General features: G+C 44.6%; 1 protein-coding gene across 4 annotated transcripts in view; it reads right to left on the reverse strand.

The window, feature by feature from the left end:
• Positions 1–7,937, reverse strand: part of IQGAP2 (IQ motif containing GTPase activating protein 2) — a 124,116-nt gene extending 116,179 nt beyond the window's left edge. For 3 of the 4 annotated variants that reach the window (XM_051642041.1, XM_051642039.1, XM_051642040.1), the window contains exon 1: positions 7,872–7,922. In XM_051642041.1, the coding sequence (XP_051498001.1) occupies positions 7,872–7,917 (46 nt within the window). In that variant the 5' untranslated portion in view covers positions 7,918–7,922. Of the gene's footprint in view, positions 1–7,871 lie in introns of all 4 variants that reach the window. The other variant, XM_051642038.1, reaches the window with a different exon arrangement.
• Positions 7,938–17,186: the final 9,249 nt, after the last annotated feature.

Consider the following 17,186-nt stretch of genomic DNA (forward strand, 5'->3'; position numbering starts at 1 on the left):
GTACTCTGCTTTGGTCTGAAAAGCAGTATTCCAAGCAACTTCTGAGCTCAGTTGTAGTGAAATAATATTTACTATGTGCCTGGTTTTGTAAAAACAGCTGACCATTTTTCCTTGGTAACAAGTTCTGTCCCAGATGCATCTAAATAGAATCCATCCCTGCTTGCCCCAGGACTCCTTCATGTTCCTTTGCAGTTACACCACCATGTATCCATGCTGATATTTCAACGCATTATTGATTTTGCTATACTGAGAACATATGGATTTCAAGAGTTCTTTACCACTGAAGAGAGGCCAGCCAGCTATTGATTGGTTAAAATAGTTTGTGTCCAAAAACTAAAAATCCTAGAAATAAGCAACACATACCACAAGTCACATCTCATTCCTATAGTTTTGAGGTCCTGCAAATCAAGGAAAATTTTACCAGCAGAAGAGGCTTGGAAAAGCATCTTGAATCTTACTTTTTGTACAAAAAGCTTTTGTTTTTCTTTCTTGTTCAAGTAGTCTAGTTTTTAGATAGTTCTTACAATTTTCTTACCACTGCAGCATTGCCCAGTGAGCACCACCATGTCCTTACTGACAAGGACTTATGAAGGTAGAGCAGTAACAACAAAATTCCCTCAAAAACATTTCTCTAACTTGAAACAAACTGGGCACCAGGAGAGCTGAGTGCCACGCCAGCCCTGGCAGGCTGGGCACCAGGGAGGCTGCAGCACCGCAGCAGATGCACCAGGGGTGTGACCACTCTGGGGCTCACTGCTCCTTCCCCTGTGCCCCAGACCCACGCCTGTGCTGCCTGCACACATGCTTTCCAGATCTGTGTGCAATGGTAATGTAACTTGAAGCTACTCGAACTGCCTGATTCCCCTGATCACTTGTGCTCATCCTTGCTCCAGGTACTACATCGTGTTGGCAGACCTGTCAGCGGGTTTGTGCTGCAAACCAGAGGAGGAACCTAATCCAGCCAAAAATCATCCTGTAGAAGAAGTCGAAGTTGCTTCTTCCACCAGCAGAAATGACTGAAAGCACATACGAAACCACAGCTTCAGGGTGTGGTTCCAGAGCAATTTAAACACATTTAAATTCTGACTGCTACAGTCCCACCTGGTCAGAAAGTCTTCCCTGATTTACGCAGGCAGAGACAGCTTTGAGACTTGCAGCCAGACCCCGAAGAGGCCTGAAGTGACTGCAAATCCAGCAATGCAAATCAGCTCTGCAAAGAGAGATTAGCTTCCTGACAGATTAGGTCTGCGTGCCATCGTATGAGGGTTGGTGAGAGGTGAAGACCACAGCAACCTGACAGAGCAGCTGCCAGCACATCGGCAAGTTCCGGGTCCTGAAGCCTCACTAGTTGCAACAATCTGCAGCAGCGTGCCAGCTGGGATCCCGACGTTAAAAACAGCAACTTTTGTCACCGTAGAATGCAGGATGTTTTTTGGAAAAGCAAACGTGTCTTTAGTTTTAAGCTTTTTACCTTGTTTCTAATGACTTCAGTCAGACTATTAGACATGAATAGCCGCTGTACTTACTTTCAACTCCCCCAAACACCTTTGAAACATCCCTTTAAAAACACAAGCAAGACATTTACTGGCCTATGACACTGCAACCCTGTGAAAGAATGGTTGCCTTAATGAAGCACATTTCTGTACAGCTCTGGTATTTCTCATTCCAGCTACCCCTGGATTAAACTGCTGTGCTCCTAGAAGCTATGAGACTTTAATTCTGCAACTGTAACCAGTGCAATGAACAGCTTTACAAATCAAGCACAAGGGCAGGAGGATACCCTTTATTTTTAGGAGGAACAGCAAGTAAAGGATGGATGGCATGTATGACTACATATTTCCCACTAGATCTGGGAGCCTGGTAAGAATTGGTTTAAATGCCTTGCTAGATGCCATGAGAGCTTTGCCTGCACCTTGAAAGAAGCAAGTCAGAGTTCACAGGGGAGGACTGGCAAAGACCACAATCCTTCATCACCCACTTTAGCTGGAGATGCAGACTACTTAGCCTGGTACACCCAAGCACCTGGGATGAGGACAGTAGTTTCTATCAGCTTTGGAGCCTAGCTGGCAGGCAGGGCAGGCACCACACCTTGCGGCAGCAGGTCCTGAGGGCCTGGCAGTGGTTTCCCAGCAGTTGTGAGTCAGAGCTCCAAGGTGATCCTTGAATCTGACTCCTTAAGAATCTGTCCCTGGCCAACCTCTTAACTTGGGCACTATGTGATAAAGAACTGAGATTGTTTCTTGCTAGTGCATACTCATTTGAGCAAAACATAATTTAACACTTAAATCAGCCACCACCACAGCTTCTTAATGGCTATTTGTTTTGCTTCCACATTTCTAAAGGCATTAAAGAGATGTGAAGAGTTTGTATGAACACCACCTGATTCAGTATCTCTCTTGATGGGTATCAGGGAGGTTGATATCCAAATCAAAGCATCCCTTTTCTCCACTCCAAAGATCTCCATGCAAGAATCATGGCTCCCCATCCCTCCCTCTCCTGCCACATGGCCTACCTGACAGCCTAACAAGGCCCTTGGCCACCACAAAGCACCTGCAGGCACTAGCTGCCCCACCAGCCCATCACCACCACAGAGCAGGGTACCCTTGGCTGATGCCACAGCAGCTGGTAAAACAACTGGAGCAGTGCCAGGAGCAAGGTATTAGTCACCAGCACAAACTTGCCCCTGTGCCAGGCACTCAGCAGCCCACTTCTTCCCCCAGCTGTGGTAAGGCAGTACATGTCCCACAGACAAACTCTTCGAAGGCCAACTGGCATCAGGCTGAAGAAGACACCATTTTTCTGGAGGTGAACACAAGTGCTGAGGTGCAAGAAGTGCTGATCCATGCAGGGTCCAGCTTGCACCTCAGCCCATCTCATCAAGGATCAGCAAATAAGGTGCCTGCAGCAGGCACTCCTCCCCACTTGCCTCCCCTACCCAGGATGAGGATACCTGGCTCCTTCCCTGCCTGATCATGTCCCTCAGGCTATCATGGGCACTGCTTCCCTCACATCCAGCACCTGTACTTTCATTCCACAACATGCAGCAGTTCAAGGATACCTGTACCAAAAAAACCCCACTGAAACAGCCTGAACAAGTGACGCAAACACAGCTGGTTAATAATTTCCTGCAAGGAGCAGAGCACAGGAGAGCACTTGCTTATCATTCCACTGAAATATGACCCACCAGTCCTGCCTATCACTGCCAGGCATTTTTTTTCCCCACCTTACATGTAAGATTATTCCTAGTAAATCATAGTCAGCTTTAATCAACAAGAATATAAAGCAAATCTTGAGCTTGAACAACTAGGTAACTGGAGCGCCACTTAACAGAACAGGCAAGTTGCAAATGTGCATATTTCCTATTGCCTGCCTCAAGTACTTGACTCAATCCAGCGCACTCATATGTGCTATAAACCCTTTTTCCAGAGCAATAGTAATATTTCCTGTTTCAACAATGTTAAGCTCTAAGCATGCTGTAACAGAGCTCCGTCCTTTCTTTACCAAGATACTTCAGGAGAGATGAGCCTGCTTTGTATGAAAAGCACACAGAGAACCACTCCTACCAAATGAATTATGTGTGCTTGGTTAAACAAAGCAGTTAAATTTTTCAAGTTCTCATTCAGCAGTTTAATTATTAGCAACCTACAAAAGAGTGGAAGAGATAAACAGTGTATTTGCTTGCCAAATTACACCCATCAATAAAAAGGAAGAAAAATATTCGCATAAGCCACAAATACTACAAGAAACTGTACACCCTAAAGAATATATATGCATAGTATACAGTTAAGCTTTTTTTAGCTTTAAAAAACCCATCTGTTTTCACTTAGAAAAATCCTATGGAACTTTTACCAAACGGAGTTTTCCCCTCTTACATTGAAAAATAGCCACTTGTTTTCCTGCACTTAATAGATATGCAGACAAATTTATAATTTATGAAGTTAAATGTTTTTCAAAAAGTCACTGGTTTGCAAACTTTCACATCCTGCAGAAGAAAGAAGGTGCAGTTTCATAGAGAGGCTTCATTTTAGGTGCCTGTGGAGACCGTCAGGGCAGCTCTCCCTCATGAAGCTTTGTGCTGCTTGTTTGATCTCCTAACTCCTAGTGCCAAACGGAAGCAGTCCTGGGAAGCACAAGCAACACCCTCATCACTGGACACCAAAGTCAAATTTCCCCCATATTTACCCATCCGTGCCCAGTGAAGCTGGCTTTCTGGTGTCAGCAGGAGAAGTGAAGACTTATTTAGCTGCTTGTGTTTGATGATGTTGAATCATCTAGTTTCTCTCCCATTCAGCGTACAGGGGCCCAGGGATATGCTAATTCAGCTACTCTACTTATGGAAATGCCCAAAATCCTTTGCAAATCCAGACACTCACGGCCTCACTCATTGTAGCTTTATTACATTCCTGGAAGTGCAATGAAGCCATACAGGCATGTCTAAAAATTTAAATATTTGTTTCTGCACAGAGGTTTCAGGGAGAACTACCTAGGACCTGAGAGAGTGTTAAGAATAAGACATTTGCAAAGACACACTGCTGCCTGTTACATTCCTGTGTTCAGAACTTCACATCTGCAAGGCACATATAAGATTTATACTTTTTCTCTTTATGATTTCCAAGAGCACCGAGCATTTTTGTTGTAAAAATGGCTCATACCTCACATTGTAATACAAGTCCCAATTCCCTGCAATTCTGTGAACCTCTACATCTGATTGTGCTGGGCTTGAGAAATAAACCAGGCAACAGCTGTAGCCAGACTGGAAGCCAGCTACCCAAATTCAGTTGCAGTGTGCCTGTTAACAGTTTCTGCTGTATAAGCTTCTTCCTTGTACTTGCATAAGCTCACATGAGTTGGTGCTGGACATTAATACCTCAAAGACTCAAAATACCAACAGAAATCTCTTCCTCATCTTTAAGCTATTCGCAGCATGCAGAGTTGGAGGCATCTTTCAGTAAGAGGTCAAGGAAGCCACAAGGCTTTGACCCTAACAGGCTAAGAGAAGGCTCAAAGACTGCTCTGAGCTCTTGTTTCTCCCATAGACCATGTTCATCCTGAACTAGCACCCACCCAGAAAGGGATCCTCTTTTTTTGTTTCACAGAATGATTTACTCACTTTAAAGATTAAAATAATCAGCTCTAAGAAGTTTTTGTTGTTGCATCCCTTTGAGTTACTACATCAGCAATACTTGCAATGCAAAGCTATATTTTAAGTTAGGACTATGCCTGCCCAGTTACTCAGTTTGTGCTACGAGGTCTTGTGCTCACAGACACTTTCTTCCCCAGTGGCATCCATCAGGCTACAAATGGTAGCCACGATTTACATATGTCTCTCCTCTAGTTACCAAGATGAAATGCTACTGATTACCACACACTGGTTCATTTAGTCCCTAGCAGAGAATTATCACAGTAAAATGCTAACCTTCTTCAGAGCAACACAAACTCTGTCAGGAGGTGAAATCCAAAGTCAAAAGTCCAAGTTAAGTCAAATGTTTAAAATTGTACTAAGTTGCTAAAGCAAGGAGTCTCAGCAACTTGATAGCCTAACTTGGACAACTTATTAACTCTAAGAAATTCAGGATAGATGTCATATTCAACATAGGGAACTATTTGCCCGTGATCCAAAGTGCAGTTTTAGACATACAGAGAGAATCTACAACTTATGATGGGCTTCATAAGAGTTCAGATAGTGCTGGTATCAGGTTTTTTTAGTTGGGTAAGCTTTTTGTTTTTCACTTTTAAAGCCCTGAATGAGAGGCTGTGGCAGTTGTACTGCACTGCATCCTTTTAAAAAAAAATTTTAAGGATGGAATTCTTTACATAGGAACCTTTGAAATAGCATTCCTTTCCAGGTACTGCGCAAAAGCTCTGCAACCATGCCAGGATGATGCCTGTATTTAAAAGAAATACATACCAAAGAACTTCACAGACAACTCCGTACACCAAAGAACAAACCATAGACTAACTGGACTGTATTTGCTTGCCATTCTGGAACAAGGAAAACACTTTGGGCAGGACAGAATAGCCACTAGAGTTTGAGAAGACAGCATTGGTCAGAGAAGAGGTGGCATCTGAAGAGCCAAGAAGGATACTCTCATCCACTCCTGTCTGCAACAGAAGACCAAAAACCAGGAGAGTGGCTACAACTCAAAACAAACTTCTCCCCAGTCACTGCAAGTAAAAGCTCTGAACTACCATAGCAAAGCACAAATACTGAGAAGACAGGTCATATCTTTAAAACTATATTAAACAACTTTAACACAGTAATTCTTTTCCCATAGTAAATGAGGCCTGAAATTCTTAAAACACTCTAAGTAGCTCTGGCAATAAGGTAAATAATCCTCAGTGCCCAGGCAGGAACCCAGACACAAAGGATGAGCCTTTTGCTTTAGGGCAAAGCCTCTTCTTAGACTGTATTGGACTTTATGTCAGAAGATCAAGTGCCACGATTCCTGACTCATATGTTCTGTTACCAGCCAGATCAGATCTGCACAGAAAATCCCCTGTTGCTGGGGGCCTTATGGGCACACCACATACATTTGAAGAGTCCCTGCCTGCCAAGCAAGTGGATAAAGCACCAACCTGGGGCTGTAGCACCATGTACAGCCTGCCTGGACACTGCCCTGCCATGTGAGCAATGGCAAGGCAAGCTGAGATGATTGAGAGATTAGCTTCACAGGAAAAATATTCACCTTTGCTAGCATGCTAGTATTGGCACCCAGTCTACATCTGTAGTAACCACTCCAAAAAAAGTTATCAATACTGACAACTGTGAACACACCTTCGTAAGTCTCTCATCCACCTCCTAGGCAGTGCAAATGAAAAATGACACCTACAGGCAGGTTCCACAGACTGCCCCAACAGCCAGCCATCAACAGAGGAAAGCACTCAGGAGGGCACAACATCCTTCAAGATTAAGGTCCCTCTGCCAGGCACCACCTTTTCTGCCTCACACCCGGATAGAAGGAGAGCAACCCACTGTCAAGGGTTTTTTTGCTACTTTCAAAAAAGAGGTTTCAGACCAACGTTAAACAAAGCTGCTATGGTAAGACCTGGGAAGCTACTCATCAGACCACGGGATGTCAGGGTCGTTGCGTTATTATTTGCAAATAATTTGCATGTTCAGATTTTGCAATGCCTGAAATATCAGAGGCATTTCTTAGAGGGATAGCAAAGCCAGGGACTTGCGCTGCCCTCCCCACAAGAACCGGGCGAATGCACAGCCCGGTGCAAGATCCCAGCACGGCACAGCCATGCATAGAGCCCTGTCACAGCAGGAGGGAAGGTGCTTCAGGGCTGGTCTTAAATACAGGTTTGGGAAGTAAACACACCTCCTCTTTAAAAGAGATGCCTGGTACCTGCACTGCTTGTCGGCTTGCTCCAGTTATTACTTAAAGCCACGAAGTTCTAAGAGAAAGTTATAAAAAATAAAGCAAAATTTCTATTGTATAACGCGAAATTCCGAAGTGATAATCCAAAGGTTACAAAGCTACAACCCGAAGCACAACTCCAGTTACAAAGTTACAACCCAAAGCGATACCTATAACACCAGGTTTGAAGTGCAAAGCTCCAGGTCTAACCTAAAACTCCCGAGTTGCAACGCGGAATTACAGCCATAACCCATTCAGAAAGTTTCAGAACAAAACCCGGCCCCATGAAAACCTGTTCGAAACCCAGCCGGAGCTCGCTGCGAGCCGACCTGAAACAAGCCGGAGCGCTGCGCGCTGCAGCGGAGTCTGCCGGGCGGGTTTTATTTTTCCCTCAGGTCCGTCTATTGAGTATTAAACCGAGGAAGCCGGCGAGGGAAGGGGACGTAGCCGAGAGAGAAAAAGAACAGGGGGCCTGAGGCGCCCAGCGCTCCCCCCAGCCCCACTCACAGCCATAGCGGGGCCGCTGCAGGGGCGCCAGCTCCTCATGGTGCATCCTGCCGCCGCCGGGAGGGACGGGGCAGCCGCCGCCCGCCCTTCTTATGGGGGGGCCGGGCCCTGCTGATTCGCTGCCGCCCGCCCCGCGCCCGCCCCTCACCGGGCCACCGGGGCGGCTCCGCCGGGGAGGGCCGGGGGCTGCGAGCCCCGCGGGTGCGGCGGGGCAGGCACAGCCGCCAGGGGACTGGACCAGAAACGACCCAAACAAAAAAGCAACCAGCAAAACACAACAACAAAGAAAGGGAGGAAAACAAAGGAGAAAAGGAAAAGAAGCAAAAAGAGACTGGGGGGGGTGGGTGAAAAGAGGGAGGAAGGGGGGAAGAAGACAAAGAAAAACACGTAAGACGGGATAAAAGGATAAAAAAGCAGGGGGAAAAAATCCCCAAATCGAAAAGCAAAGCAAACGGGGGGGAAAAAAAAAAAAAAAGAAAAAGAAAAAAAAAAAAAAAAAGCGAAGTAAAACAAAGCGCACAAACAAATAAGTGAAAACCCCAAACAAACCAAGCCAACAACAACAAAAAAAACACCCCACAATGAAATGCCCCAGAATCAAAAGGCAGTAGGGGGGCCGGGGAGGAGAGCAATCCCCTCAACTAATAAAAGGAATTTTAAAAGAAGAAGAAGAAAAAAATAATAAAAAAGCTAAGTCCTGCAACATGAAAGTCCAAGGTGTTTTGGCCGAGTGGGCTGCAAAGAGGGGGTGAAAAACCAAGACCAGGACTCCCGCTAAGAATGTTGCTCCTCTGAAAAACTCACCCTCCACAAGCAAGCCTGGAAGCCACTGCCACAATCTGCAGAACACCTTTGCAGTGGGGTGTCCCAGGTTGGGGCCTCTTTCTGGAGGATTTTTGAGGGAATGGGGCATGTGCCTGCATTTACAGCTTCTCCTTAGGGTGTCCTTGGTATCCTCAGAGAGAGCTCGGTTTTGGACAGCAGAGCAACAAATCCATGGGCCAAAGGTTCACGTTTTGCAGCCACAGGCTGCATCTGTCACAGGGTGACATCTGAAACGCACCCAGAGGTGGGCAGGGGTTTCTCAAAAGCAGCTGTAATATAGGACAGGACTGTATCTTCCTGGCAGTCTCTGAGCCTGTGACAGAAGTTTGTGGGAAGACAAAGAGTGAAACAGTATCTGTGCACAGCCACAACCTTCCTTGCAGAGCCTGTGGGACACAATGCACCTGAGCACACTTGTGGCTTAATGCATAGTCAGGTGCCAGTTGACTCTTGATGGGTGTTGCAGATGTTCTGAAAGATGTCGTTTGTTTCTGTTTCAAAATAAAACAGTGCTGAACCTATAGAGTTTCCCCTGTCGTTTTCCACAGGTTTGATGATGTCTGTAGGTTGCTTGCAAGACCGTTGTTTTGCTTATGCTGTCTCTGGATGTGCTGTACATGGCTCACAGGCTGAAAATATGATAGCAGTTAAAACATGGATTATTCAGGAGAAGAGGATTCATAAGGTAAGGGAGAAAAATTATGCCTAAGAGGAAACATAATTACAGGAAACATAAGAAAATGGGTGACCAAACCCAACATGGAAGTAGAGAAATCAGCGCTCACAGTTTAAAGTCCATTTAAGTTGATTGAAAACATTACATTTGCTTTAAATGACCATTTTTACTGCCTTCTATACTGTTACACTTAGCCTCACTGAAGAAAATATAGAACACTTTCTCCAGACACTTCAAAGTTTCCTTTAAAATACTTTTACTTACTAAATTTGAGTGGCCTGATTGCCCTGAAAAAGCTTATTTTTGACAGAGCTGCATCATGTAGTAAATGACAACACTTCTTTCCTGAGAAGTTCTCAGCCTGGCCCGCAAGGTGTGTAGACATGATGAGACATGGTGGCAGGCAGGTCTCTCTCCTGCAGGAAGCATCTGGCAGAGCCCCAAAGGGTCTCTGTGAGGTGGTGCCAGTCTCTGTTGTGTTTTCTTGCCCCTTCACTCATTGTGGCCAGGAAGAAGAGGGTGTTTGCAGCCATGGTGTCATGTGCACATACATTGACACGACTACTTTGAACCTGAAACATGTCCTCTAGTTCCTCCACCCCATGACTTCCCTTGCCCTGGACTGGCACCAGTGTTGTGTCACCCCATGAGTACTCACCTAATTTATCCAAATGAAAAACTGATTTATTTTTTTTTTTTCTTTTGGTAGCATTTCTTAGGCCAACAGTTTATTTATCATTTTCACTCAGCTACCTCTCAAATGCGAGTGCTACCACAATGCAGGGGGTAGCCTGAGGGGAGAAATGAAAGGGCAGAACAGGGAGCAGGGAGAGTGGGTTGTTGTGGTTTTGGGTTTTTTTTGGCAGCAGTAACTTCTGTAGAGCTCACAAAAGAACAGGCATGACAGGAACCAAATGCTCTCAGCAGGAGATGAGACAGGTAAAAGAATATTGGAGTAACAAGCAGCAGCCATGTGGGTCTGCTCACTATATTTTGCATTAGATTTGTTAATCCCTGGTTTTCTGACTTGAAGGGCAAAATCTGTCAGCTCTTTACAGCATGAAGATTTAGACCCTTCTGACAGGAACCAGGCAGAGGGGGCAGCAGCCTGCCCCTGCAAGCTGTCAGGTGCTGCGCCTCAGATAGGGGAGCAGCCCCTCTGCACCTCCTTCTTCTCCTTCCTCCTTCTGCCCCTTCCTATGTGCCACCACAGCTGCAACAAGTCCCCTCTTGGCTGGCCAGATATTTTCCCTTCAAGAAAGGCAGTACACCATGCTTTCTCCCACTGTCTTATGGGGACATGTTTGCAATAAATGTTGTAAAATCAACCACAGACTTTTAGTCAGCCGACACCAGACCTAAGGCTTTGGACCATAGTATCTTTTAAGTATTCAAGCACTCCACTTTTATAGTTACTAAGAAGAAGCCACTTAAGAAATCAGTGTAGTCAGCTATCTAGAGTAAATGTTTGAATGAGAACATTTCCTGTTCGCACTCTGGGTCCTTTAATGGAGCTTAAGATCAACGTCCTCACCATATTATCAAGGACATCGCAGTGTGGATAATGTATTTCCCTCTGCATTCTTGCTAACAGTCCAGCTTCAGCCTCCACACCTGCCTATCTGCCCCAATAGGGAGAAAACGTGGGAGGAAGCTCCGGGTGAATTTAGATACACTGACTGTATTTTCAGAAGCAGCTATGGAAGGCTTTAGTTCTAACAGGGAAACAGAGAAGGGAGGGATGAAAATACACCTTTCTTACATCTTATTGCCTGCACTTGAATAAAAAAAAAACACTGCAGAAGCCTCTGCTACTTTATGTTTCCTGACAGTCCTGTTGTGTACAAAGAGATTTTATACTGTGAAGGATATTGATAGTTGAAATTCTTGGGTGGCTTATGTGGCAGTGACGCAAGTACATGCAGGTAATTAGAGACACTAAGCTTTCTGTTGAAAACACCAGCTTTAATGTCATTATTTTTCTATTAGGTATTGCAGAGAAAGACCTTATCCTTTTTATTTTCTCAGCAGAAAGCCTGGACTGCAGAGATCACTCCAGTAAGTGGGAGCAGGGGGTTGCTGCTTGAGTGGGTCAGCCTGAATCTGTGCAGCACAAAGCAGAAGGAGATTAGCTCCAGGCAAGCTCACATTTACTGCAAGGACCTTTTCAGTTGTTTCCACCACGCAGCTAATTAAAGGCTGACAAGTTCAAGCTGGACTTGCCACACTTGCACTATTGCAGACCCAGTAGCAGTGTGTTGTAACCAAAACCATCAAGCCATCTTTTACACTCACTGTGCAGCCAGCAGACCTTTCCCTGACCAGAGGGAGGGCATGGTAGGAGGGCCCTCTCAGCTCTGCTGCACGTCAGCGGTGGCCAAAGGGACAGTGACTCAGGAGGCCATGGTGGCAGAGCTGTTCCCCCTGTACATTCAGCAGGAACACCAGGTGAGCCCAGATTAATAATTTTTCATAAATTGCAGTGAAAAGACCATGAATGCTGTGACCAAAGGTCAAGAGGTGCTCAAGATGACATTAGGTGACACAAGAGTAGGAAGTGTCTCCCAGCACAGCTGCCTGCAGCAATATGACAGCACCATGCTCCCATGGGCAGCCTCCACGGGAGAAGGATCAGCACTGGGAATCAGGCTGGGTTACAGCCTCCCTCTCAACATGTTATTCATGTTATGCATTATTTATGACCATGAGGTAAGTAAACTAATAAGTCATCACATAATTGGCCACAGAGATCCCTGAAAATAACACAGCTACTAGCAGTGGGGAGGCTGTGACTCCCTGGCTCACGAAAAGCAAGAAAGGAACATCGCTTGACTCTGCTCCCTACCTTGTGCACCCAGAGGTGCAACCCAGAACTCCCCTTTCACGATTCCTCTCAGGTTTTCCCTTTCAATGAGTAAGGACCTATGGTTGCACCAGAAACCTTCATTTTAGAAGTATGTTAAGCTTTAGCTAGACATGAGCTGTGTGAGATAAAGCATCCTGAAGAAATCCTGAAGGTAATATCGCAGCAAACTAAATGAGCAGCTAAAATGGAGACCCGGAAGAGAAGAGCTGAAGCACTTTTCTTGCTCAGCTGCAATGGTTACTTCCCAGTGAGGAAGTGATTTTAACTTCTGAACTGGGCTGGTGTACAGTCAGTGGCAACACTGAATACCAAATACTCAATGTCTAGAGGGACAAGTTTATCAGATTTTCTAACAACTGGTAGGGTGAGCTAAGGTAATTGGAAATACACCTAATTGAGCTCTGTTGGACATCAATCAGAAAGAAATAATATTCAGTATGTTGTTACTTGTCTTGAAATTGAAAACCAACTTTTAAAAAGTAAAATTAATAGTTTGTGGGGTGGAGGAAAAACAAGCATGTGGGTTACATAGAAACAAACTTTTAGAGAAAGCAACTAGAAGATGAGTATCAAATTATGCACAAAAGAGTATTTCTGTGCAACACTGACACCTGAAAAAGAACATAATTGAGGAAGTTACTTCAGTGTCAGAAATGTGTAATCGTTCTACCACTGGCAAATCTCACATTGTTTTCCTTAAAGCTGCAGCTACCAAGGTAAGAACGAGCTGAAGTGTCTGCCCTGAGGTTGTTCTGAGGAAAAGACCATTTCTAGACCTTGTATTTTGATGGAAGAACCTGAAAATATTGAAAGCCATGTATTCTCCAGCATTTTTTTCAGTAAAACCTCATGATTTCTAAGTCAGTGCTGTGAAGGCAAGGATTTCAATTGTTTGATTTGAAACACTGACCCCCTGGCAACAGCATCACTGTGACTCTGCAGTGACTCTTCCCAGGTCCCAAGCTGCACTTTGCAAACTGACACACTACTCATGCTGATGCTGCTGTGCTTGTCACTCTGTCTTTAGGATCACACCATTATTTCACTCATGGGACTGAGCTGACTTAATTATCCTCTCCCCTGCTCAAAAGCTGTAGTTTTCTTTCAGAATCTAGCTCAGCTTCCAAAGACCTGCTTGAATATAAAAGAGGAGGGAGTGATGTGTCCTGTGCTGTAAGTGAGAAGCAGTGGTGGGGTGGGAATGTCAGATTATACTGTACCTTGCTGTTTCTGCCTTTATTTCCTCCATGTTATGCATCCTAGCATTACCTAAGGTGAGTTCCAAAGATGTACTTTTACATGTCCTTTCCTATCAGGTGAGGGATCCATCTGCTTTTCCCATCCTCGCAAGGCTTGGTTACATCATGCCTGCCAAGGTGCTAAGAAACCAGTTTCTCTGCTTTCGCAGGTGTTTTAAAAAGAGAAGTATTTGTTCAAAAAGTCTTGGAAAAGTGCCCTGGTTCCTAAAAAAGTGGCAGGAGTTTAGGAAGAAAGAGGTGGAAATCTTTCTGCAAGAACTCTGCCAGAAAATAGCTTTTTCCATTTCTCTGTTGGAATAAATATTTATTCATTTAACAGAGTACTTCGGAGTGGAGTGACCCTCCTTGTCTACATATAATGAATGACCATAAAAATTAATTCAGAACTGTTTGAAAGCAGGGAACATCTGTGCCTGGCTGCAGCTTGCAGACTCAGCAAAAAAAGCATTCTCTATCACGTTGGATGCATCAAAATTAAAATATTGATTGTTTCCCCACATTATTCACAAGCTGCAATTGGCGTGCTTGTGGCCCTGTTTCTTGGGGGTGGAGGATTTTAGGGGGTTTCTGAAATGTTGGGGTTTTAAAATTTTGTGATACAGCATCTGTGTGCTTCTTTGTGATTGCATGGGCCTAGCAGTGTTTCCACTTCACTAGAAGTCTATGCATTGCTCACTCATTAATGTATTATTTATTTATTTCTCTAGAGACCGAGTGCTAGGAGCTTTGCATTTACAGCCTACCAATTGACAGCTAAGGCAACCCTGCAACTATTTTTTGCCTGCCAACAGTTGCCCCACGATTAAAGCACAAGCTGAACTCCCATGGATTTCCACTACATTGATTCTGGTCTTCTTATTTCCACCACTTTTCCACTGGCATGGCTCCAGCCTTTTGAAAAGCTCCTCATTATTCACATTAGTGTAAAAAAATGAAGAACATGTCTAAAAGACTGACAAACTCAGGCTCTGGGAGGCTCAGTGAGGAAAGCTAATTCCAACATCCAGGACCCTTCACAGGGAACACAGTATCAGCAGCCTCCTCTTATTTAAATCAAAATGGCTTTGGTTTGAATTGCACTCCTGGAAATGGCTTTGTTGTTTTGCTAAGGGGAAAAAAGAGTATTCCTCAAATAACTAGATCCCAAATCAGTTGCGGCTGTAGCATTAAAATCAGTATATGAAATTCCCAGTAAACATGAACCAGAAGCCTGCTCAGGTTAGGGAGCACTGGGATTCTGATGCTGATTCACAGGGTTATGGCAGCATCACTTGAGGAAAGGCCTGGACCCACTCTACGAGTGAGACTTGTCCCACTAAAGCATGTGTCAGAGGTGAGCTGGGCTGCTCCCCAGCTCAGGACACTTGGCTCACCCATCTCAGGAGGCCTGTGGTACCGATCCGGGCAGTGGGCTTGCCCAAACGTGAAGAATCACCCAGCTGCTGGACAGTGAGAGCTGAAACTCTCTGTGTGAGCTTTGTATTCGTCTCTCCTGATCATTGCCATTAGTTATTTTTGCTATTCCACCTGTAGGTCAGATTGGCAACTGAATTGTTTTAACTTGGACCTGTTTATTTTCCATAACCAATGCTCTCATTTAGGGAGGGTCCTGTGTCATAGGGAACGGATATTTTTCTTTGGTTTCAACGTTCATGTAACAGTAACAGTGCAAAGTAACATATTTGACTGCAGAGGGCTTCTTAAACAGATGTGTGTGCTCTTACCTGCCTTTTTTGCTTTCCTCTTATGAATAGTCAATAGTTCTGCTATGCTTTTTCTAAGCAAAGTCCAGAGTTTTTCCCTGGAAACCAGCCTCTGCATGTCCAAGTATCCCAGTCTTTAACAATGATGCATTTTATATGTATTTTAGCACACAAAACACAGTATGACAGCCCTACCAAAGACTGGTCATAGTTCACACTAGCAGTGTAATGTTGATATTGCTGTAAATCAATAGTATAAAAATACCTTACTGTTTCTTGGTTCTACTCCAATATCTTTACTAACAGCAGTGACCTCTTTTTTAATTTTTTTTTTTTCTTTTCCAAACGGATTTGTCATTTTATTAAAATTTAAAAGTTCTGATTTTAGGTAAGGGCTGAAAGGACCAAGTCAAACTCCTCCCACACTGGAGAACTGGGCGGCTACGTCATTGTTCTCTAGCAGCCTGAGCTTTTTTCCATGTAACTTTACTGGACAGTAACAAAAAATAATTTCTGTAACTCCTTATGGACTGAATGGTTGGGGAGGGGGGGCAGTGCAGGACAGGGTCAGAACGTACTCAGAGACAGCAATTTACGAAGGGCCCAGACCTGCTGGATGGGAAGTAAACCTCGGAAAAAAATATACTGCTATGTAATCCTACATAGCAGGAGGATTGCCTCTCAAATAATCTAGCTCTACCATACTGCAATGATGTTTGCAGTCACAATCAAGTTTGCAAGGGAGTTCTTGGGAGAGTATGTGCAATAACAGCCACTGAAAGCTACACAATGCAGACAATATAATATTCCACCAATGGCTTCACATCCAGGAAAATGGAGAAGGTGGTTTACTCTCAATTTTATCTGATTTCCAGTTTCTGTGAAGTCCACTCTAACTGCAAAGCAGAGGATGCATTGTACAGTGTGTACAGCTCTGGAGCCCTCAGCATGAGAAATATACAAATCTGATGGCAGGGGTCCAGAGAAGGGCCACCAAGATGATCCAAGGGCTGGAGCACCTCTGCTATGAAGACAGGCTGAGAGAGTTGGGGCTGTTCAGCCTGGAGAAGAGAAGGCTCCAGGGAGACCTTATAGCAGCCTTCCAGTACAAGAAAGCTGGGGAGGGACTTTTTAAAAGGGCACAGGTTGGAATAGGTTGCCCAGGGAGGTTGTTGTTGCCCCATCCCTGTAGGTGTTCAAGGCCAGGTTGGATGAGGCTTTGTGCAGCCCGGCCTAGTGGTAGGGGTCCCTGCTCGTGGCAGGGGGGTTGGAACCTGATGATCTTTATGGTCCCTGCCAACCTTAACAATCTTATGATTCTATGATTTAAAGTAAAAAACTCCCTGAGAGTCCTGGGGTTAAGTGACTGCGGTCTGTCTGGGCACACATAACCCAAATAAGTTATGATAAAACCTGCTATAAAATGCCCAGTTCAGAGCTATGAAAAAAACACTTGTTACACCATAACTCTACTCTGTGCATTATCATTAAAACTTTTTAAATTAAAGTGCTGTTTGCCTGTGTGAGAATTGAGATTAGGTATATAGCCTAAGCTGTATAAGATCAGAATTCCTCCAAAGTATCTGGATATCCAACTAACATTTTAAGTGGTTACAGCAGGCATTTCACAAGTCATTCCTGTAGCTAATGATTCTTTAGTACCTTTTTCCCCCCCCCCCCCCCAGCATTGAACAGTATGTTTGAAGAATATTTTCGAGAATTTCCCATTCTGTGGCTAGGAATGCCCCAGTATGGCTTTTCTGAACTGTAGCAACCATTACCCAGGACTTGATAAGGCTGACACAAGTTTGTCTTCTTGTTTTCAAAGCTGGAAACATTGGCTGGGTTGGTTAGTGTAGGCATTTCTAGATGTAGTTTGTTCAGGCATTACCACTGGTGGTAGCAGCTGTAGCTTCTGCCTCTATGTGTAAGCATAAGAACAGCATCTGGCTTTCTGAGCAGAAGTCATACAACACTTTGCAGACA

This window comes from Apus apus, chromosome Z (assembly GCF_020740795.1).
Source record: "Apus apus isolate bApuApu2 chromosome Z, bApuApu2.pri.cur, whole genome shotgun sequence".
In the NCBI taxonomy this organism is placed as follows: domain Eukaryota; kingdom Metazoa; phylum Chordata; class Aves; order Apodiformes; family Apodidae; genus Apus; species Apus apus.